Below are 24,687 nucleotides of genomic sequence, written 5' to 3'. Positions count from 1 at the left end.
AAGTCTCTTTGCTCCCACTGCTCTTCACTCACTGCTCAGAAATATCAGACATGGCACATGGGGTATTCTCCCTGCCTTGATATGACCCTAATTAGCTCCTGGATATGCAAATTTTTGCATGTTTACTTCTCATTCTAGGGAAGGGACTCTAGGTAGGCTTTCAACCTCTCCTTGAGAAAGTGATGCTTTTGTGACAGCCCTTACCAAGAAAGGAATCATGCCAGGAAATTATTATCCTCTCTTTTTTCCATCATCACCAACTAGTTCCTGACTGCCACTTCCCTCTTTGGTGACTTTGATGTGCTCTTACTTCAAGGGAACAAAAAACCCATGCCATATATGACTGGCTCTGCTTGTGCACTTCTACCAGCCGTGCTGTCTAAAACCTGGGGTGATTCTGGGGGACATTGGGGGAGTCTGTGGGGTTCCCAGTGGGTCCCCAGGGTGTCTTGGTCAGAAGATCTTTGAGCAGAGTTGTTCAGTCCCCTCTTTGTGCAATGAATTTAAGGCTGTGTAAGAAGACTCTGCTCTTGATGTGAGGCAGGACTGAACTTGCCTTTAATGCAGATCCCCTACAAATTTCCTCCAGATAGCAAAAACACTGAAAAGAGAAAATTCCCTGGCAACTGAAGCCATCTGCCTCAGACAACACCACTGACCTGCTTCTTTGATATTACCAACCTGTTCATAATTAAATATCCTGTACCACTGGGTGAAGCTGAGCCGTGTGATGATCCCTAATATAAAGGTCGTGGCACAGATTTTAAAGGTTGTTGCCCACAGAACTCTCAATAAACTCATAGGCATTAAGCATGAAAATATCTTCTGAACATGTTAGTTCCCAGCATCAACCCCAGTACTATATATTAGCAATAATGTCAGTTCTGGATCAGTATTTGTGCTCACCCTGAACAGTAGCATGTGGGAATATTTTAGTTAAATGATTCATTGGAGGAATGTTTTTCTTTCCAGGAGCAAGCTGATGACTTTCTCCCACAGTCACCTCCCTCACAAAATGGCTGTCAGGGCTGCTGGCAAAAAGACAGGTGTGATTCACCTAGGACCAACATGTCACAGGGAATTCATAGTAATAACTCACCCTCACATCATAAAATGCCAAGAACAGCAGCAGGTGAACCAGACCAAGAGGTACTGAAAAATGGAGGTTACTCATATGGAAAATCATGTCCCTTTTCTCTGCCCACAGAGCAGAAAAGAAGCCAAGGAGACAGAAAATGCCCTGAGAACCTCTACAAGACAACACAAAGGTCTGGAAAACTCAACTTAGACTATGAGATTAAAGGGTCTTGATGTATTTGCATTATCCAGGAGAAACTGAAGTGATTTGCTCACACTTCATGGTGAAATACAGGAGAAGCTGTTTCTGATAGCAAACGTGTCTTTAATCTAGCCAAGAATGGTAGAAAAATTTAGTGGCTTGAAGTTCTAGCAAGATAAATTTACTCTGGGAAGAAAGCAGTCATTTGTAATAGCAAGGATATAAAGCAATTGAAGAAAAGCATAACTGGAGGCAGGGATTCTCCATTATTTGCAGTCCTGAGCTAATGCTGAGTGTCTCGTCAGGGAGAAAACTTTTCTTTGAGTTATGGGGGAGTTGAAAAAATTATTGAATGAGGTGCTAAGGGCTGCAGATGTCTGTGAATCACTGCAGACAGAGCAGTCCCTTCAAATCTTGAAACTGCATCCCAAAATGTGGTGGGTCTTGAATATAAAAGAGTTGTAAAAATTATATTGACACAGAGAACTTCAGACATTATAAGTGCAAGAACTATTTAAGAAACTTCTTGTCTGCTCTAGAAACTGCTTTAATTAGGAACAGCAGTGACCTTTATTCTCTGCTGTAAGATCTTTCCCTGTGTTCCACACGTGTGCTGTGATGTCTGCATTTCTATGCATTTGATTGCACTTGGAGGCACTGACAGTGAGTCAAGCATCCATGTCAGGGGGTTTAATTTGAGCATAATGAAGGTTTTGCTTGTTGGGGATCATGTCAGCATTTAATTAATTACAATGAACTACACTGTTGATATTTGAGAGCAGTTAGTCTCTCCGTGCTCTCATGTCCAGAGTTAATATTCTTTGGTGCACCAGTAATTACCCAGAGCAAACAAAGCTGGGAAACAAGCACTGCAGAGGCCTTTTTGGGCCCTTCCTCACAAAGAAAGTTACTGGCACTTGCTGACCAGGTGTCAAAGTCTGCAAGGACCTTGTGAATGCCATGAGCAGAGCCCTGAGCCAGCCGTGAAACTCATTCAGGTCCCAGCAACATTAAAGCTCGACTTTTTTTTTTTTTTTTTTTTTTTTTTTTTTTTTTTTTTTTTTTTTGTGCTGCTGAGGAAATCAGTGTGTGACATTCAGGGTAGTGGGTACCTGGAAGAAATTTCTCTCTTTGTTGGCGGTGAGGCCCCAGCACAGGTTTCCCAGAGAAGCTGTGGCTGCCTCTGGATCCCTGGGAGTGTCCAAGGCCAGGTTGGATGGGGCTTGGACAACCTGGGCTAGTGGAAGTTGTCCCTGCTCATGGTAGGGGGTTGAACTGGATGATATTTGAGGTCCTTCTAAACCCAAATTATTCTATGGTGTTTCTACGAGGTGCTAAAACTGTCCTGCAGCTCTGCGGACAGCTGTGGGGAGCAGCCTGGGCTGCCCTTGCGGTGTTGGATATCTGACTGCTGATACAGCCTTGTATCTGTGGGACATGCAGCCCACCTGGGAGTGATTCTAAGGACCCTCCAAGGAGCTTGTATTAGTGGATGTATTAGTGGAAAACATCGCGAAAAAGGGCTTCTCTATTAACATGCCTTTCTCCTGATGTGTGAGCTTTCCCTTCTCAAACCAGCAGACTATGGATAACCAAGATCAAGAGAAGTAAAAACCCTCAAACAACAAAAAAGCTTATTATAAAAAAAATCTCCCTTCTCCTTCTCACACTTAATGCTTTTTATGGGGACACTGTTTGAAGATTCCCATCAAAATATTCTCTGTTCACAGGGCAAGGAAACAGCTACAGCCAGTGACTCTCTCCTGTGCTTTCCTCCCTGTGGTGACATCTCACTCTCACAACAGGTGCCAAAGGGCACGAGCTCATCTCTGGCCATGCCTCAGACAGACGTGGCCTTATCCATGCACAGGGAAACATATGGACAAATGGAAGGCTGGCATGTCAGTCCTGGCCTGGTAAAGAAATGGGAATGTCAGCTCAGAGTCCTTCCTTGATAACAGCACATCCATTTGAAACAGGGATAGGCTCCAGGGATCCCAGTTACATTCTCAGACAGTTGGAGGGGTGAGAGTGTTGGAAGGATGAAAGGTGTGTGGTGTGTGTATGGGAGTCTGGGATAAAGAAAGTCACTTATGAGACTGGGACAATGGAGCTGTTGGGGAAGGGGAGACAGCAAAGGCTGAAGTATTAATCAGGAACTGGATTTTGGGTGAATTTATGTCACACTGCTGTAGGATGGAAAAGCTTTTCTCTCAGTCTTAACCTGTTCAGAACTGACTTGTAGTGATGCAGATTCTGCCTGGATTACATGAAGCAGCAAAAGCAGATTTGCACACTGCAACCAGTTTCATAACATCAGGATGGCCAGAAATTCCCATGTAACAGAAATACACCACATCCTCATTTCATAGATCTATTTCCCTGACCTGAGGTAAAGGGAGGGACAGGATCATCTTTTAAGACAGTTCCCATCCCCAGTCATCTCCAATTCCACAAAGCCAGTGGCCCAAATCCCCATGATTTTAATGTGATTAGATGGAATTGTTAAGACTTGGTTCTTTTGCAGAATGTGTCAATCCATGCTCAGGAACAGAGCTACCTGGAAATCCAGATGCGTGGTTTGGGGGGAATTTCAGTGTTTGATATTTGTTTTCTTTAAAAAAAAAAAAATCAAAACAACCCAGCAACAATAAAAAGTTAATGAAAATTTCTGAAGAGCTATGAATTTTTTTAAAAAAATGAATTCATAGAACCTCCAATGCACACTGTTGTCTAAAAGGGATTCCTGGGAACCTGACAACGACCAGCTGACATGGAAACACTTGTTAATCCATGGAAAAAAACCATGGCAACAGTCAACCACCACTAGATAGATCTGCACTGCTCTCTCCTCTTTCCCAAGCTTCCGTAGCCACAAAGTGCAGAAAATGCCAAGTCCTTGGCTAAGTATATTCCCTGGGCTTTCCCTGGACTGGGACACATAGAAGTTCAGGCAATGAAAATCCTGCAATCCTTGGAATTTATGAATCTGGCTGTCTGGAGTGTCCTGAAGTCCTCCAAATTAACGTACTTGTAGCAGGAAGCCTTGAAGCATGAGAAAAATCCTTTCTGGAGCCAGGATGCTCAGGGCTTCCAGGTTACTGGTGTTGGATCCAGGAGTCAATCCCGGGTTAGCCCGGAGCTGCCAAGGTTTCACTCTGATGGATGCATGGTAAGAAAGCCATGGAAACTTGGCATGGAAGGGCTGCCCTGGAGCTACGAGGAGTGATTGAAGTGGAGGCTGTTGAACCTGGGACGTTTCCGCTTGGTTTTCCAACTGGCGTTTCCCAATGAAATCCTCCTTTGCTGGCAGCCATCCAGAGCAGCTACTCAGGAATCTCGTAAATTCCACATAAATGTTTCACACACTTTGGGCCACTGCACCCAAGACAGTGACAAGTGCTTTGCAGATGTGCAGGAGGCTGAGTCCGTACCCCAAATGTTACAACAAGGTCAAATGTGACCAGTTTGTATTTATTGCTGACTCTGGATTGACACTGGGGAGCACTGGACCTTCTGGAATAACTCATCAAGGAAGGAGAAAGGGAGAGGTTGCACAGATGGATCTGTTCTCCATTCCCACTTTAACCTCTGCTTAATGGTCTTCTTTTCTTTCTTCTAGTTCCTTCCTCACATATATAACGCATAATTTCCCAGCAATTTAATGCAAGAGATGCAATCAATCACCTGCAGGCAGCTAAACCACCAATTTTGGAGCTGGAATTGCCATTTTCAGGGTTTGAAAATGAAAATAGAGGCAGGTTTGTGCTTTGCAGCAGGGTGGATGCCACCAGACATTTCAGCCCTGCACTCCTGGCTGCTGGAAAAACTAACACTTCCCTCCCCAGCCAGGCTGGATGAGGCACCAAGTTGGCTGCTGATTTAGAATAGAAATGCAGCAAGCAATGGCAAATTGAGCCTCTTATTCTTTTGGTTTCTGGTGAAAATGGAGGAAAAAATGCTTCTACTCAGACAATTTCACCTTCTATTGGAAGAAAGTTCTTCCAGTTATTGGAGATGGTTGAAGCGTGCCTTAAGAAATGGACACTTCCAGGGAAGGGGAAGCCACAGCTTCTCTGGGCCACCTGTGCCAGTACCACACCACCCCCACTGTAAAAAATTTTGCCCTTAAATCTAATCTCAGCCTACTCTCTTTTAGTTTAAAACTGTTGCCCCTTGTCCTGTCATTACAGGCCCTGGTAAAGAGCTTCTCTGGATTTTTCTTAAAAGCCCCCTTTAGGCCCTGCAAGGGGCTTTGAGCTCTCCCTGGAGCCTTCTCCAGGTGAACACCCCCAGCTCTCTCAGGCTGACTCCAGAGCAGAGGAGCTCCAGCCCTTGGAGCATCTCCATGGCCTCATCTGGATTTTTTCCAGCAGCTCCACATCCTCCTGCTGTTGGCCCCAGGTATGGAGGCAGTTTCCAGCTGGAGGTGGGGTCTCACCCAAGCAGGGAACAGGAGCAGAACCACCTCCCTGGTGCCCACGCTGGGCTATCAGCCCAGGATGCTGTTGGCTTTCCAGGCTGTGGCCACACATTGCTGGGTCATGTCCAGCTGTTCATCCCCCAGCACCCCAAGGGTCGCTCTCTCTTCATCCCCCAGCCTGTACTGACATCATGCCCTGTCCTTGCACTGGGCTACGTAAACAAGATGAAGAAGTTGGGTGACATTAAATATTACCCTGGTGACAAATCAATCCAGAGTCCACTGATGCACTCTGCCCTCAGGGAAGGAAGGGGGGTTGGACCAGCTTGGAGATTGCTCCCTGGAGGTCACCCTGGGGTGAAGGTGATCTCTCCCCTCCTCACACCATGGAACATCCATGATCCTTTGTTTGTTCTTTTCGACCTCTCTCGGTTCCCTCAGAGACCTCTTTGTGGGATAAAGAGGCCTGCTGTCAATTAGGTCTATGAGACAGCTGGTTATAATCTCCTCTTTGATGTCCTGGCACTGAGAAATCCCTGGATGCTCCCACTGAGGGAGGGGAAACAGCCCAAATTACAGGCTGGCCCTGCAGACTGTCAGCCTAGGAATCTCCTGGGTCATGAACCTGCCTTTATTCCTGCTCCCTGGGGCACTGATGTCCCAGCTCTGGCCAACTTCAGGAGGTTTGGGTGATACCATCCATGCCCAGAGCACCAGAGAGGAATTTGAAGGTAACACTGGAAGGGATTTGTCCTTGTGCCTGATCCTGACCTGGCACCATAAATTTATTTGTTGCCTCTTTCATTCACATATTGGAGGAGACAAAAACAAATTTTCATGTGGAAAAGCTCATCAAATTATTTTTGCCAAGGAAGATGAGAGAGAAAGAAAGAATTTGGAAAACAAATGCCGAATTTCAATATTGAATGTTTTCTAAGCAAAACTTTTCTTTTGAGGTAGGGAGAAACACACATGTCAAAGTATTTTATATTAAAATTTGCTTACATTTAAGTTTACAAATCAAACCTAATCAAAATTCAAGAGGAAACAGGACATTATGGGTCATTTTGAAAAAGAGAGTTTATTTTCTTTTGGCCCAACTCCTCCCTTGGTGGATTCTAAATCTGTTGATAAAGGACCATTATCAGCCTTCTGGATCTCCCCTGGGTGCTTCCACATTCTCATTATCCAACTTTTCACTGGAAATGAAAAGCCTTTTCACATTTTAATGCTTGATATTCTTCTGTGCATCTGCTGTGCAGCACTTGTGGTAGCCCCACAAACTAATGGTGCCCAGAGGTCAACGATGTGCACAGTTAAACTCACAGAAACAAGGCAGGGAAGTCTTTGGAGTGAGGAATCACCATTCTACAATGGAAATTCCAGCTTCTACACACACGTTCCTGGATGCAACTTCAGTCCAAATAGATTTTATTAGTAGGAATAACAAATAACAAATTGTTCCCAAATGATCACATTCTTTGTTGTTTTGCTGTTTGTTTGGGTTGTTTATTTTTTTCCTGTTTGTTAATGGCAATAAACAGCTCAATTTGTTTTTCATTTGTAGGCCTTTTCTGAGTGGTTTTGCAGACATTCCCAAATTTAATGGAAACATCTGCCTAGTGGGATGGGTTTTACTCCGTGCCAGTATTTGGGAGAATGGATGGCTTAGCCCTGATGTCAGACTTCGTGGTTTCTGCTAAAATCTGCAGGGCCCAAACTCCAGTTTACCTGTCAAAACCTGACACAGTGTTTCTGTTTCCTGCAGGGAGTGAAATCGAGCAATAAGCAATAAGGATAACCAAGAAGAGGATGGAAACAAGGGAAAACTTGCTAGTGCTGAAACCTCTGAGTGACCAGCCTAGCACCAGCAGAACTGGGACAAAAAAGGCATTCTGAGTGGAGTGGAGACCAACAGCCACTCAAGGAGGAAGGATTTAACCTTGTGAAAGAAGAAAACAATCTCTCAGTACAAAGATCTCTACAGGTGCCAGGTGACAGTGGTGACCCCAATGCAGATACCTAAATTCAGTGTCTTGCTTTGCAGAGCCCTTAAAAGTGCCCACAGCATTGCCTGAGTGCCTGCTAGACCCTGAAGAGGGTTTCCTCACCTACAGCTGGCTCAGTCCTTTTGTCTCTTCACAAGCAAAGTGATTTCTCATGGACTCTGAGACCTATTTCAAATGTGTGTGGTACAGCTGCCTCCTTGAAGATGCAGTTTGGAATAAAAAAAAAGGTTCCTTAGTCACCTATGAACCTGAAATGCAGTCACTCCTGGGCTGAAGAAGAGTGAGAGGAAGGTGTTTAGAAGTGTCAAGAAATAAATAGGAAGACAGAAAAATGGACTTTCCCAGACCATTTTGCTGAGATGGTTGACCCGGTCCCCTTGGTGACCATCAGGGAGTGTTGGAGAGGGAGGATGACTCATATCTGGCAGGGAAACAGCATTTCCTCATCCACATGTCAGCACTGCCAGATGGAGACCTCAGGGCTTCGAGGTGTGACTCCTCCAGTGATCTGGGGAGATATTTCCAGCTGAGTTTGGAGGAAGGATCCTATGGAAAATCCCTTATGGAACAAAACCGCAGTGAAAAAGACAGGCTTATGAAATTAACCCCATGGTACAACCCCAAGCATGAGCTTGGGCATGGCAGGGAGCAACTATTTACTTGTTAGACACTTTTCCTTGGAGATCTCTGCGGCATGACCCAGAATTGTCCAAACCCAGTGCCAGCTTCACAGTAAGAGCACCAAACAGCATAGCCTGGACAGAGGCAGCCACAGGGGACATTCGCCAACACAGTCAGGGTGGGTGTCTTCTCCGTCTCTTCTCCGGGTGGGAAGTGTGATCTGTCAGAACCATTTCTAACAGGGACATCAGGGCTATTACCACAAAGAGCTGCTTGCCCAGACACACATTTTTCTGCTGCATCTTCAAGAGTTTGAGTGTAAAGTACAAGGCTGGTCTCCCAAAGCACCCAAACCATCAGTGACCTAAAAGGGAGTAAATCCAGATGGATCACTGGGGGAATATGGCTTGTAAAGGCAGGAGCAATTATTTAAGTGGGATGGATTCAACAAAACAGAGGCCACAGGGGGAGAAGACCACTAAGAAGCTGCTTGCTGGAAGTGTGAAGTCCATGGAAAGAATCTAATTACTTAAAGAAGATGACATGGACACAAAACCAATGAATTTGCAAGGAGACACGGATATGTTCCCACTGCAAACAATAAAATTTCCAAGAACTGGATGCGGTAAGATCCAGAATGGCCTCTCCCAAGGCACAGCAACAGAGGTTCAAGGACTGGGACACACATGAAGCCCAAGTGATTATGAATGGGATCATGGCTGATCCATGGGGATCTGCAGTCAATCCTTTCTCCAAATGTGACAACTGCCCATGTTATTTGCCACCAGAGCTACAGAGGGGTACAGACAGGAGGAGAATCAGGAAAAGGGAGAAGAAGAACTACAAAGGAAGAAGGCACCTGAGGGATTGCCAATGCACTTGGTGGGATGGCAGACGTGATCATATTTCTGCAGTGTTGCTCTCCAATGGCTGATCTGAATTCTGCTGTGAGTCATCCAGCTTTGCTTTGAGCAGTAAATGCATGGTTTTGGAACAAATTATTTTTGTTCCATACATTAGGTGGTTTATTTAATCACCTGTGGTTTCTCTGAGTGCATGCTGAGGGGTGTGCAGCGAGAGTACACAGGGAAGGAACAGACCTTTTCCAGCTGAACGTGTGGAATTCATCCTGACAGGCTGATGGCCCCATTTAATGTAAACACTCTCCACTCGGTCCCCTTCCCTCCCTGCCTTTGACTCGAGCAGCCACAGACACTGGGAAAGTTCTGTTTTGAATGTAAATACTTTCCCTTGTCCTGTCCTTGCAGCAGGAAAACGAAACCGCCCACGTCCTCATTCCCCTGACCTCTGGGGGAAGTTCATGGGTCCTTCCTGTAGGAGAGCAGCAGCCATGCTGCCCACTGGGGTCGTTAAGGGATGCTAATGAATCCCAGGAAGAATCTGAGCATTACATGTGTTATAAAACCATGGAGTTGCAGAGTGGTTTGGGTTGGAGGGACCTTAAGGTTATCCAGCTCCAACCCCCTGCCATGGACAAGGAGACACCTCCCAGGTTTCTCTGGGCCCCATCCAACCTGGCTTTGTGTGTTCCTGGTTCTCACCATCTCAGCATTAGCAGGTGGGCAAAGACCTAAAGCTGTGATGGGACAAGCTTTGTGTGCACCACCACCCTGTCCTACACTTTACTGTCACTACTTGTCCTAAATGGAGAGGCCAAACTGGCAGACAAATCCACATTTCCCATCTATTATGGAAGTCAGTGGGATCCTGCTTTCCTGGAGCAAAGGCCAAGTGATGGAGACTACAGAAGAAATGGTCAGGTCAGACCAGTAAAATCACACAAATGTCTTTTTTTCTCTGTCTCTTCCCATCAGCAAAAATTAAGCCCTTTATTCAGGGACTTTTATAAATATTTCCTACTACTCCTGCACTGAAGCAAAGGTGTGCCCTTTAATCCTTGGCAGCAATGTGAAGGAAACCAGGCTGGCTCCCCTCAGCCTATCTGAGCAGGCAGCAGTGACCCCTTTTTTTTCATTTTCAGGACACAGCTTCAGAATCTGCCTGTGGATAGGTGCATCTGAAGGAAAGGCATTGACATGCCAAGGTATCAAGCTGCAGGGCTCACCCTAAACTCCAGTTTATGGGATAGAGAATGAAACGTTAGTGTGGGGAGGTTACTGGATGTATTTCACATGAGGGTGTCTGGTTTTCTTTTTAATTTCTTGGGAAAGCAATCCAGGGTGCAATCCAGGTCATCTGAAAGCAGACACTGAGGTTACCTACGTGTCCTATACCACTGAGGAAATGCCCTGGGATGTCCCTCCTGGACCCGGGATGTCCTTCTAGAAGAGCATGGAGCTTCTCTCCATCCTGTTTTACAACCAAAACCTCACATGGTTTCCTCATCTCCATTAGGGATGGCACCAGACATATTTTAGGGAAGTAAATTGCAATCCAAGCCTGGTGAGCAATCAAGGCTCTGTAGGCATGGACAATAATGGGAGATGAGACATCCATCTGCTGATAGACAACACAGAAATCTTCACCTGTGAGTCTGGTCCAAATTTCTTTGTCGACCTGCACACCAGAAGTGATTGCATTCCTTGTCTATCAGAGCCATGGATGGGAAGGGAAGCACTGATTAAGGAGGTGTTCAGGGAAGGCAACTCAGGAGGGAAGGTGGTGGCAAGGGAGGTGAGGAGGTGCAATGGGAATTGTTCCCTTCTCCTGGGTGGCTTTCTCAGGAGAGCAGAAGCTCTCTGCCAGTATCTGCACCACTCCTTTGCCTAAATGCTGGCAAAACTGCAGTCTGTCTGCCTGCAGATACTACGGGGTGCTCTCCTGCCTCCACATCCATCTGGATCCACTAGTTTGAGCTGCTCCAGTCTAGAAATAACGCTACTGTTTGAACAGCCCCTGACACAGAAGAGGCAGAAGCACGTGATTAATAGGCTTGTGCATCATGATAGATCAGTCTGCAAAGAGCCCAAGAGCGCTGCAACTGTGTGGTGTCACTGGAAGTGAAGCACAGCATGATTTAATCCCAAATCATCTGGCTTTTGCAAGGCAGAAGAAAGAGAGAGATGCAGTATTTGGAAAATCCTGCCCTTTGCTCCTTCTTTTTCATTACTGAGAAGGTAGTGAGGCCCTGGCACAGGTTTCCCAGAGAAGCTGTGGCTGCTCCTGGATCCCTGGAAGTGCTCAAGGACAGATAGGATGGGGCTTGGAGGAACCAGGGCCAGTGAAAGCTGTCCCCGCCCATGGCAGGGGGTGGAATTGAATGGCATTTAGGATCCAACCCAAGCCATTCTGTGATTCCATGATAATCTCTGAGTGAGGAATACACAGAAAATGAACCCTGTGATGTAAAGTCACTCTGCTTTATTTCTCCAAATCCCCACAAGCTCGTGGCTGGCTGCCAGCTGGACTTCACACTGCATCCTCACAGCTTTCCAGATAATTCCTATGGAAGGAACCATGGGAACAGAAAAAGCCCATGGCTGAAAAACTTTCCTGGTGCAGTTTGGCAAGTGTCTCTGAGAGAACTTGGCTTCAAAAGCTGAGGCTTGAAACCTGGAAGCTGCTCTGAACCCAAGTCCTCTGGTCTCAAACCAGGACAAGCGGCAGCTGATGCTGCCACCACTGCTGTGTTTTGTGTGTGCCCCATACCCTTCCAAACTGTGTTTCTGAGAACACAGCTGGGGAGGGAATCCAGGTGTCAGGTCCCCTGCTGGACACTCAGATGAGAGGGCAAGAAACAACACCATTCCCAGCTTCATCTGATGACCTTGGGGCTCAAAACTGAGCCCCTGGATTTTGGGGTCAGTGCCCTGTGTGATCCCTGACATTACTCATGAGCTGTTTCTCAGTGATTTGTGGAGCTGCTCTGAGGAAACTTGAGCTGGAGAACATCCAGGGATGAGATGTGACACAAGTCCACTGTGCTGGTGACATCTTCCACTCAGCAGTGCCTGGCTTCACATCATCCCCCTTCTGCAGGGCAGATTCCTGTCCCTTTCCTGGTCCTGCTGCCCTAACCCCCTCTTGCCTCATTGCCACAAAGATACCCCCATTCCTCACTGTCTCTGTGCTACAAACCATCAGTTTTAGGTTTAGGATGTGATTTTCCCTAATTCCAAACAAGTTTATTTTTTATCTTTTCCCCACCTAAATGCTTTCACCAAGGTCTTGCTCCTGTCTCCTGGACTGAGCTCTGGCACAGCCCTTCCAGCAAAGTCTGGGGCCAGATTCTTGTGCAGTGGGGGCTGTTCCCTGCCCAATGTTTGCATAATTGATCCTTTAACTGCAGATCTCTTGCAGAGCTGCCTTATGGCTATTTTTTTCCCCATCATGGACATTTTTTGGAAGGTTTGCAGCTTTGTTCTTGGGTTTCTCAGCACTTGCAGTCTTGCACTGCAAGAACCTTGCAGGAGACTACAGCCAGGAGTTCTTTAATTCAGGAGATCAGACAGGGAAACCCCTGTGACCTGCTCCAGCCTCTGGCTCACTGGGGGAAACATGGATCACATTAACCATGACAAATAAACTCCTGGACACAAGAGGAGCAAGTTTGATTCCAGGTCCTGAAACCAAGTGGCACCAACAATCCCATGCTCCTACAGCTCCCAGCACACTTCTTGGGCAGATTTGTGCTGGAAGGAGCTGTCTGGGGCCAGTCCTGTATTCCCAGTCTCCTGCTGATCTTCCTTAACTGAATGCCATCAATTTGCTCGCTGTGAACAACGGGAAAGATGCCTTGGATTTGGCGGGTGCAGGGATTTCTCCCAGCAGGAATTCCTTGTAAATCTTTCTTTTTAAATTTTTTTTGCCAGCTACTGGAGGGGGTAAAAATAAAAGCTGCATTTCAGGGGCCTTAATGACTGATCTGTGAATTGCCTCAGGTTGGAAACTGCCCAGGAGGAGGAAATACCCTCTCTTGATCAAAGCTAGCAGTTGGTTTTCTGCCACCAGACCTGGTGGTTCTTGGGCTTGGCTCCAAAGGCATCAGCTAGGAGCCCTCTTGGAGAAAGGCTATTCATTAGGAGCTGCAAAAAACCATCTCCTGTTCCAGCCACTCCAGTTAATCCATCCCTGGGCTGATCTCACCCATGAATTATGGTGCAGGGCGAAGAGCAGTCTTCTGTTTCAACGTGACAGTTTTATAGAGCTCCAAACCAGAGAATGCAGGGCAGGCAGAAGTAGGGGCAGGGAATCACAGAGCCACTGAGGTTGGAAAAGCTCTCTAAGATCACAAAGTCCAACCATTCCAAGTGCCACATCCACATGGCTTTTAAAACTCTCCAGGGGTGGCGATTCCACCACTGCCCAGGCAGCCTTTGCAGGTGTTTGACAACACTTTCCATGAAGGAATTCTTCCTAAACATCATCCTAATGAGTGAACAAAGCTGATTCACCAGAACTGTAGAATCAATACAGCAAGTTATCCCAGAAGAAATTATGGAAATAAATCTCCTGCTTTGTATCTGCAAGGATATAGACCCCAAGAACCAAACTCTGTGTTTTGCCTGTCATCTTTCACAGGTTTGTCCATTCCATGTTGTCTCCTATTTGGCAGAGCAATCTCAGCTTGTTACAGAGACACAGAATGGAAAATTTCACCTGATAGATAATGTTTGACATCACAAACTGGATCTTTATCCCAGAAGGGTCTCATAAGATCAAAAGGTGCTGTCAGCCCTACCTAGAATACAACACAGTAATCACAGCAGGAAAAACTCCTATTGATCCATCCGAAGATAATTCAGGTTGCTTTCCCAAAGAAACACACTTGTTTTGTCAAATAAAATAAAGCCATCAAACCCAATTTAATATAGATGAATTTACATCTAGGTGGTGTATTCTGGTATTGGTTCCAAAACTCCCACTGAGAGATTTTGTAACATTTTGTTCACTGAATTCCAGTAGTTTCAAGTTTTCAGGGTCTATTTTTTCCCCAGTTTGTGGTACACTCCTTATAGCAACAGCCTCAAGATATGTCAGGACCCTGCCATATAAAAATGGACATTTGGTTTTAAATAGTTTTATTTGGTGGTGTAGAGGGTGGACTGGAAGCAGAATAATCCCTTCCACAAGTTATGGAATATTTGGGTCCTACTCCAAATCACCGCATTGCTTTGGCCAGGCAGAAGCAGAGCAGATGTTCAAATCTGGGTGTTCAAATCATTAGCTAAGGCCCAGAATGAGGCATCTTATAACAGCAAAAACTGCACAGAACCCCTCTGTCCACCTCTGCCTTCCCACACAGATAATGGGTAGCAAACACTTGGGCTTCAAATAACTGTTTCTGGCTGATTATTTCCAAACAAATACGGAGTGTTTCCCTGTTTTTCTGCACCCTAGTGTCTTCTGCACTTGGGCTCGTGGATGGAACCAACACTAATGCTTTGGCTGCATAATTTACTCATAGGCTTGTTATCCATGTGCCTACTTGTAATTCTCTCCTGTGCCCTCCTGCAGGATGGGAATGTGTTTTCCCTGGAGGGAAACCCAGCTCCCACGTTGTTTTTCTGCTGAGTTTCTTTAGACAGACACAATCCCTGTAGGTGAATCCAATGTTTCCTCAGTGCTAGCCCACTGGGCTGTACATCCCCATGCGTCCCTGTGCCTTTCCCACTGCACAAATCCCTGCTATCACGCCCCAAGGATAACACTGGCAGGCTGCTACACAGCCCTCATGCTATTGCAGACACCCTGAATGGGAAAAAGAGAAGCAGAAATCAGATCTGAGTGCTGCTGAACCAAAAGCAAAATTCGTCAGGGAAAGCAATGGATTTCCTCTCACTCTAATGCTTTAAGAATAGTCTTGAAATGATTCAGGAATGGTTTTGGGCCAAGTGTTCTCCTCTTGAGAAAGGGAGATGAACTGGAAGATCCATGAATCCATGAATCCATCCACCCTCTATATTTTAATTAATTTATGGTAATTTGGCATGAGCCCATTTGATGGGAACATCCTGTGGTGCCTCTTGCCTGGATGATGTTCAATAAATCCAAGCAGAGCTTGGTACCAGCAGCTTTTGAGGTCCTGTGTCTTTGCTGGTGTTTTTAATCACTGTATGGTTTCTGTGAACCAGGAACAACGGGAAACATGTGGCAGATGGAATGGTTCATCCCAAGGGCTCTTGTTCCAGTTTGATCTGATGCTCTGGGTCATACATAATTATTCCAGAGCAATTTGCATTCCTTTCTCTACATCAGTTCTGCCACTTCCACCATAACTCAGAAAATTCCAGGAGATACGAGGAACTACCCTGACAATCAAAGTAATTAAATGTACTTTTATCCTTCTACTTTCAAATCACCTTTTTTTATCAGGTCCTCCTGTGCACAACAACACTAAAGTTTGGGGTTTTCCTGGGATTGTGTCTTGTGGTAGATTTTTAGTATTTTCTGATGTCTAACTGGGTGCTGAGCTCACTCGGAGCACTCTTCCTTCTGTGAGGGACAGAAGTTTAGAAGTTTTCAGTCCTTCACCCATCTGTCCATTTTTTGTAGGAACTTGGGATATTAGAGCACTTTCAGCACTTTTTCAAATGCTACTGGGATTGATGATGGGCTCCATCCAGAGCAACGCGACCAGGTCAGGTGAGGGAATGGGGCTTGGAGCCCCCTACTCTAGTGGAAGAGGGGTGGCAGGGGGTGGAATGAGATGAACTTTCAGGTCCCTCCCAAACCAAACTGTTCTGTGATTCCATCACAAAAGAGTTCATCAGGTGGTGAGCTCATCACAGGCACAGAGTGATAACATAAGCCCTTTTCCTATTAGGAAACCATGCTAAATGCTCTTTTATCAGCGTAGAATTAGAGTCTCCATTTCTACCAGAATAGATTTGAAATGCGCTTTCCCAGTATTTTCCCCATCATTTATTTTACAAGTGGCACTTCCTGAAGTTGAGCACTGCTACGGCTCTGCAAAACACTTTGTGAAAGGGTTCCTGCCCTATGTCAAACAGCGGCTAAAAATATATTTTGGCTTGAAGGAGACTTTTCAGAGCCTGGCTGGTGTAGCAGCTGCCTTTCCTTCAGGGTGAAGGTGGAAAAGCCAGTTCACTGTTCTTCTGGATCACACCTGGAAACGAGCAGCAGCTTCCACTGCAAACACAGCAAGTCACCAACCCAAGGCAACCCTGAGACTATCAGTCTGGAGGGTTTTTATCCATGTTTAGAGATCTCTTCAGGCATTCCTTGTCTGCTACTCGTGGATGGACAGGGTGAAGGGAGCCTTGGGTTGTGGCCTTCATCCTTGTGTGGAACTAACTATGTCTTTCTTTGTCACACCAACCTTGATCTCTGATCAAATCCAAAGAATAAAAAACATGGGAGCCCACCATGGGAGCTCAGACTATAAAGAACATGCTTAAAAAACAAAGGCACCATCCTGGGTACCAGCTAGCCCATCCTTGACCCCAAGGCATGGCTGTTTCCTCCTAGATCCTTCTGAGGCGCTGATGGAGAAGGTCTTGACCTCCACTCCTGGGATGGTCCTGCCTGAGGCCTCACATTGACTTCTGGTGCTCCCCAGCTGAAGAGTGATGGGAATCAGGCCTCCATCCCTACTCCTATTCTTATTTACTTCCTTTTGGATCAGGTTTGAGAAAGCAGGTGACTATCTACCTATAGGGAGTTCTGGTTCCCTGACCACCTAACAGGGGTCCTACTGCAAGGACAAACCCAGCACCTAACTTTTAACAGGATTTTCCATTAGCGAAAGAGCCAGTGAAGCCTCTGTAGAGTCACAGAATTGTTGAATTTGAAAAAGCCCTCAGAGATCATTGAGTAAAAAGTCTAAACTAGGTATATCCCCCTTTTCTGCAAATACCTGCAGTGCAGACACCATCAGCTCATCAGTTGTGCCTGGATGCTTTTGTAGTCATAGAATCACGCTATGGTTTGGGTTGGAAGCAGCACCATCCATGCCATGGGCAGGGACACCTCCCACTGTCCCAGGTTGCTCCAAACTGGCCTTGGACACTTCCAGGGATCCAGGGGCAGCCACAGCTTATTTGGGGAACCTGTGCCAGGGTTTCCCCACCCTCACAGGGAAGAATTGCTTTCCAATATCCCATCCAACCCTGCCCTCTGGCAGTTTCAAAACACTGCCACTTGTCCTATCCATTTCTACCCATACAAGAAGTCATTCTCTCTCCTTTTATAAGCCTCCTCTAGGCACTGAGGACTTCCTGGAGCCTTCTGCTCTCCAGATGAACACCCCCAGCCTGGCCCCAGACCAGAGGGCAATCAGCCCTTGGAGCACCTCCATGGCCTGAGACAACCAAAGGGAGATGAACCCTATGCTACAAACCCACCTTAAACTCCTGGCCCTACATCTCTGAAAAGCCTCCAGTTGAATTCTCTTGTCAGGGGAATTCTCTTGTCTTGCTCAGGGAACAGGAAACCTGCCACAAAACCCAGAACCACCTCCCAGCATCCCCAGAGAGCGGCTGGGGAAAGCTCCACTGCTCTCCACACTTGGCAAAGACATGACCTAAACATGAGCTACAAACTGGGATTTCATCTTGGGTTGAACAACCTGGTGCTAAAGATCCTCATTAGCCACAGAAGCTGTTAATTGTATTTAAACTCCTGGTGATAGCATCCCGTGCTCAGGGACTGTGACCACACACCCAAGAGGGAGTTAAATTACTCAGCTGATAAACAGGCTGTGGCGGTATCGGGGAGTTTGAGCTGATTTAAAGAAAAAGTCATTGTAGGTTATTTGAGCATGGAGAAACAGCTGACATCATTTAGCACATGCATAGCTCTTGTTATTTGAAATTTTGGGTTATTTCAGCTTTTTGGCACTGATGTGATGAATGTCACTCCTGTGTAACTAATGTGGGAGCTACTCTGCAGAGAGTGGCAAGGATGTGTGCAGACTTAGAGACACTGAGCACGGCACGACTACGGAAGTTTCCCAGCTGAAGGACTTTTAAGTGGAGCTGAGAGTCTTTTGTGACTTGAAAAATTTAATTTTACCAAAAATTTTATTCAGACATTAGTGAACAGCGTGACTCAACGATGGCTTCTTGCAAATTCATGTCAAAGAGAGAGAAAAAGAAGTCAAAACATTTGGATATTTTCAGAAGAAAACAGATCACTTATTCATTTCACTTTGATGCGATTTGAAGGCTCAATTTGAAATGTCTCTGAATTTTAATAAATTCCCACTTACTCTTAAGTCGAAACAATACATTGCTCTTCAATTGAAAGTTATTTTGTTTTTCATGGGAATTTCACTTTCATTTAAAATGTGTGTCAATATAATTTACAGTTGATCCCAAATTCTTTCACCTAATTTTGTCTAATTAAATAAATAAAACTCATTCAAATTTACCACTTACAGCCTTCTGTTTAGCAAAGTTGGCCCCAGCCTGCTTCAGTTTGTGAATTTACAGTAAAATATACTCATTTCTGCAAGTTTCAGACCTGTCTTCTGAGCTGTAAAATCCAAGATTATAAGTTTCTCTTCCCTTCTTGACAGCACTGAATGATTCTCAGATTTGAATAGGAAACTGCAATTAATAAAGGAGGGGGGAGAAATCAGAGGCAGCATATTTTTTAGTAATAAAATAAATGAACTTTTGCAGTGTTTATATTATACATATAATATGGCAGGAAGTAAAGATCAAAGCTGTGTTTATAAAGGACTTGGCCAGTTGTGTGCTCCGAGGAAGCAAATGGGTTCACGGGAGGTACCTAAAGAATGAAGTTTGGATTTTTATATGGTGGAAATCAGTGTGCCTCCTTTGACTTCTCTGATTTACATTAGCAGAGAAGCTGGCTCAACAGTTTCAAAGCAGAACAGGTATGGTTAAACAAAATAAAATAATATTCTTTTTTCTACTGAAAAGTATTTGCCTGAGGTTCCTTCTCTAGTTCGAAATGCTGGGAGTAACTCGGAGGAACGGGATCCTGATTTCCAGCTTCATTAGATGGAAGATTGACAGGTAGTTGGAACTAGACAATCGTTAAAGTCCCTTCCATCCCAAGACATTCCACGATTTAGTGATTTTAAAGTGTAACTGTACAAATGAGTTTTGGAGCTGGTTTCTGCCGTGGTTGGGTAAGGAAGGGAGTATCAGAATGGGGCTGCTCAGAGAGTTTAGCCTTTATGTATTGGCATCTCCCTGAGCCCCACAATTCCCAAACTGTTTATTTGCAGGTTACACCACCTCCCCTCCATTCCCCCCAGTACATCTGATTATGAAAGGGAAACAGAGGCACGGTCAAATGGGATCATTTACCCCGGGTCTTGCAGGGAGAGGAGTTCAGTGCAGCCTTACTGCTTCCTGCCTGAGTTATACTATCAACTGCAATGCTCCCAACAGGATGGAAATTCCTCACAGCAATGATTTCAGCCCTGTGGAGAGCTGAGCCAAACCCCCAAACACCACCCTCACCCACATGGAGACCCTGGAGCAAAGAAGCAGCAGACAGCAGCATGGTGAGAGCAGATTCATGCACAGCCCCGATTCACCACTCCAGGGACACCTCAGCTCTTGAGGCACCATCAATCCCAGTGGATTATCCCACTGGAGGGTGTCTCACAGCCCTGGGCTCCAGCTGTCCCTGGGGACACAGCCCAGGGAAACAGCCCCAGTGCTGGAGGGAGCTCAAAACCTCAGCAGGTCAAAATCTGTCCTGCAGTCACAATGCTGTTCCCACTGACTTGAAAGGCAGCCTCGGGCAAGAGGATTTGAAAAACCCTGAGAAAAAGTGCAGCCCCAGCTGTAATGAATGCTCCCCTGGCTGCGGGGCTGGTGGGACACAAGTCCCCCATGGGCTGCGGGACACGTGGGTCCCAGCTGGCAGATGGAATGACAGACCTCTCTGCTTTGCTGAGCTCCGTGCAAAAGCTGCTGCTGACACTCAGGAATTATTTTAATCTCTTTCTTCCCAGCTCCGGTTTAGCTACAGCATTCCAGAGGGTTAGTCAGGCCCCCTGTGCTGGGTGCCTGCTGTCAGGATGAGGAACACTGGCTTCCCTGCACATCCTGGGCCACTGGTGCTGGAAGAGCACATTGCTTTGGACATCACATGTCCCTGGTGGGCTCTGTGCCTGCTCAGCCTCCCCTGCACGCAGAGGGGAGCATCCTTTTCACAACCAACTTGCCAAAACTTTAGAGCACAACTCATGAGAAAACTCTAAATGAGCACATGGGCACTACAGCAGGCCCACAGCTCCTGGGGGTGCTGGATCGGTCCTGGAAAACGACATGGCATCTTCACCCATCACCCTTAACACCTGGTCCTGTTCCAGGTGCCTGCACAACAACAGCAACCCGGGAAGTCAAGATTTGTGCTTCAGGCTCTGACACACTCCTTGAAGGGATAAAACCTCACTCATCTCCCTGGACTCATAGGGGCATATCCAGGTGAAGTGTTTGGAGACCACTGTGCCATAAAAACAGTCTGTTTGAAACAGCCTGCTTTCTCCTTAGCCTGAACTTCATTAATTAAAATGCTGAACGCAGAATGAATTAATTAAAGCAATTATTATACTGCTGTTTTATTCATTTGCTATCTACTTTGATTGATTATATGACTTTGCTTAATAAATATTGAATAAGTGTTAATTAATTGAATTAATTCATCGCTGGTTTATTCACCTCTCAGTCACCTATCCCTCATTTCCATGCATGAGTTTTGTCCTGAAAAGTTTGTCCCAAGAAGTGAGTCCCCAGGGGATCAGCCCCAGGCAGCAGAGCCGGGATGGAGTCACTTACCAAAAGGCAGGATGAAGAAGAAGGGGAACCAGCAGAGGATGAAAACACCCACAACGATGGCCAGAGTCTTGGCTGCTTTTTTCTCCCGGGAGAACTTGAGGAGCCGCACGGAGAGGGAGCTCCTGAAGTTGTGCCCCTTGCTCCGGGTGCTGGAGAGAGGCTCCTCCAGCACGCTGCGGCAGTGGATGCGCAGCACCACCTCCATGGACTTGTTCCTCTCCTTCTTGACCCCTGCCTCCAGGCTCCGGGTGGTCCGCCTGGCCACCACGTAAATCCTGAAGTACATCACCAGGATGACCATGAGGGGCAGGTAGAAGGAGAAAAGGGAGGAGAACAGGGCATAGCCCGGCTCCTCTGTGATGCTGCAGATGCTCTCGTCTGGCGGCGGCGGCTCCTTCCAGCCCAGCAGTGGCCCGATGGAGATGACCATGGAGGAGAGCCAGACCACCACGAGGATGACCCCCGCCTTCCTCTCGGTCATGATGGTGGGGTACTTGAGGGAGTACTTGACGCCGATGTACCTGTCCACGGAGATGATGCACAGGCTCATGATGGAGGCAGAGCAGCACAGCACGTCCACCGCTGCCCAGATGTTGCAGAAGATGCGCCCGAACACCCAGAAGCCCAGCACCTCCAGGGTGGCCGAGAAGGGCAGCACGGTGGTGCTGAGCAGCAGGTCGGCGATGGCCAGGTTGACGATGAAGTAGTTGGTGACCGTCTGCAGGTGCCGGTTGCAAGCCACCGAGAGGATGACCAGGATGTTCCCCACGATGGCCGAGAGGATGAAGACGGCCAGGAAGACCCCGACGCCCACCGCCTGCACATCCAAGGCGAAAGTCAGCGTGGTGCCGTTGCCCTCGGGGGTCTCCTCTCCTTGCAGCCCCCAGGACCGGTTGGCAGCACTCTGGCCGCCTTGTCCCGTCCGGTTCCCACTCAAGCTGCCATTGCTCAGCTCGGCGAAAGTCATTGTAGAAAACGTCCGGGCTCCATTGAGGGCGAGGAGAAAGCGGTGCCGAGGCGCAGCTCCCCCGGCATGATCCCCGGCCGGCAGCCCCCGCCAAGACGCGCTCCGCACCTCGCTCCCCCGGCCGGGGTGGAGGGACGGACGGAGAGAGGGACGGAGGGATGGAGAGAGCGGGAGGGAGGGAAGGCAGGACGCGCTGCCCGTCGCCCCCCGCCCGCTTCACGCCGTCCGCCCGCGCTGCCCCCCGTCCCCGCTGTCCCCGGCACTCAGCCCCGCCGCCGGCCCGCCCGGGGGGGCGGCGCGGTCACAGTCCCCCCGCCGCCCTCGCATGCTCCAGGGGCTGCGCTGGGCACAGCCGGCAGCGCCCGGCGGCTCCGCGGCTTCGCGCTCCGAGCGGCGGCGGCGGGAGGGGCCGGACGGGCCGGGGGCGGGCGGGAGCCCCGCGCGTCAGGTGCCGCCGGGGGAGGAGGAGGAGGAGGCGGCAGCGCTGCTTCGCAGGACGAGGCGAGCCCGGGGTACAGTGAAGCCGGCAGCAGAGCAGGCGGGGAGAGGAGAGATGATGCAGGGGGTCCAGGCGAGATGATGATGCGGGGGGTCCAGGCACGCTCAGGGAGGAGGCGGCCCCGGAAGGGTCTGGCAGCATTGGGGGGCAGCCCCAGGAGGGTGACTCAGTACTGGAGTGCAGCTATCGGGGTTTCGCAGCAGTGGGGTGCAGCTCCCAGGAGGGGTCTCACAGAACTGGGGTGCGGCCCCAGGAGGAACGCTCAGAAGTGGGGTTCGGCTCCAGGCAGAACACTCAGAAGTGGGGTGCAGCCGCAGTAGGGTCACTCAGAAGTGAGGTGCAGTCTCAAAAAGAGGATCACTCAGTACTTGGGTGCAGCCCCAGGAGTCTCTCTCAGAAGTGGAGTTCAGCCCCAGGAGGATCACTCATCTTGGGGTGCAGCCCCAGAAAGGATCACTCAACGCTGGGATGCAGTCCCAGGAGGGTCACTCAGCCCTGGGAGGCAGCCCCAGGAGGATCGCCCAGTCCCGGGGTGCAGTCCCGGGGTGCGGCGCTCCCGCCCGTCACCGCCGGAGGGCAGCAGAGCGCAGGGTTTGCCCGCGGCGCGGGGTCCCGGGGCTGCCCCGTCCCGCTGGGGACCGCCCGTGCCACCGGGACCCCCGCCACAGCATCCCACCCGGAGGGTGCCCCGCCACGCTGGCATGTCCTCCCTCAGCCCCAGCATCCCACCCGGAGGGTGCCCCGCCACGCCGGCATGTCCTCCCTCAGCCCCAGCATCCCACCCGGAGGGTGCCCCGCCACGCTGGCATGTCCTCCCTCAGCCCCAGCATCCCACCCGGAGGATGCCCCGCCACGCTGGCATGTCCCTCTCTCGGTATCCCACCACGACGATGGCTGGCATATCCCCCCCAGCCCCAACACCCCACCAGGAGGATGCCTTGCCAGGTTTCCTTTATGGTCCTGCATCCAGAGCTTCCATCAAGCATCCTTCCCATGCCAAACCCTGTTCTCCCAATCCTGACCTCCCAGCCCAGGCATCCTGCTCGGGGTGCTGGCAATTCCCTCATGAGCTCCTTCCCAAAGCAGAAGGGACAGTCAGGGTCTTGCATTTGGGGACAGTTCCATGTTCCATGACTGAACCCTGCAGTGAGGCTTGGACACAGCAGCTTGGGACTAAAACATATAGGCACATATGCACATATTTCTGGCTAATTTAAACAGGGATTTTTTATTTTTTTTTTCCCACTGATAAAAGCAGATCCTGTTTACACTGGTTTCCTCCCAGTGACCTGCCTCCATACATTGCGATGGGGACTGACCCCACTGGTGAACAGAGGCTTTCCTTCTTTCTACTGTACACAGGAAATATTTCCTTAGAGTATGTTTATCTATGATTTTTCAACTTTTTTTTTTTTCCCTAAAAAATAGTTGTTTTAAACGGCAGGCCAAGTGGACAGTGGGATGATTGAACTGGTGCTGTCAGAGTGTAGGAGGTCTGTAAAATCAGTGGGTATGAAAGTGGACAAAAAATATTATAGCTTATTTATTCGTTTATTTCCCTTGATAATCATTGCAGAAAATGACACATTTTTGATTTTCCTCATTTCTGTCATGCACTTTTTTCCTTCCTTAAGAGTTCACCCAACTCCCTTATCTGGGTTTTTGGCCCTGCTGAGAACAAGAAAACTTGAAAATACAAGAAAATAGGAACAAATACTGCACAAGGAAAATGTTCATAAGAATGGTTTTGCTTAAAATAACCCACCCAACAAACACTTAACAGCTTTTTTTAATGTGAATCAAAAAGAAAAAAAAAAAGCCCGAACACCCAACACTTGAGGTCAAATTATGTTTTGGTGAAAACATGTCAGCCACCAAAATGAATGATTATTTCTTACTGGGATGCTAAACTCAGCATGGGAAGATCTCATCCCATGGAATTTTGTAGCCCTATCTTTGCAGCAACACAGATTGCTGTGGAGATAAATATATCTCATCTAATCTATCCAGTGACACCCAGAGATAAAGAAAACATGTGCCTCTCTCCAAAGTGAAGGCTTGACTGAAGCTTCTCGTGTACAGCAGGATTTTAACCATGTAGGAAGAAAAGAGAGGTTCATAGAGATGAAGATTTTGCATCTGCCCTGATCCTGCTCTCCCTGGGTGAGCTCTCCTCCTCTCC

At 47.8% G+C, this 24,687-nt stretch overlaps 1 protein-coding gene across 1 annotated transcript in view; it reads right to left on the bottom strand.

Moving 5' to 3' along the window:
* The window catches only part of ADRA1D (adrenoceptor alpha 1D), a 39,165-nt gene extending 16,996 nt beyond the window's left edge, over positions 1 to 22,169 (bottom strand). Inside the window, exon 1 of the mRNA XM_066317207.1 lies at positions 21,040 to 22,169. Within this exon, the coding sequence (XP_066173304.1) occupies positions 21,040 to 22,006 (967 nt within the window). The 5' untranslated portion in view covers positions 22,007 to 22,169. The remainder of the gene's footprint in view (positions 1 to 21,039) is intronic.
* Between the last annotated feature and the right edge of the window lie 2,518 nt (positions 22,170 to 24,687).

Source organism: Sylvia atricapilla, chromosome 4, assembly GCF_009819655.1.
Source record: "Sylvia atricapilla isolate bSylAtr1 chromosome 4, bSylAtr1.pri, whole genome shotgun sequence".
Classification (NCBI taxonomy): domain Eukaryota; kingdom Metazoa; phylum Chordata; class Aves; order Passeriformes; family Sylviidae; genus Sylvia; species Sylvia atricapilla.
The sequence above is the reverse complement of the archived record's forward strand: the minus strand, read 5'-3'. Positions and strand labels throughout refer to the sequence as shown.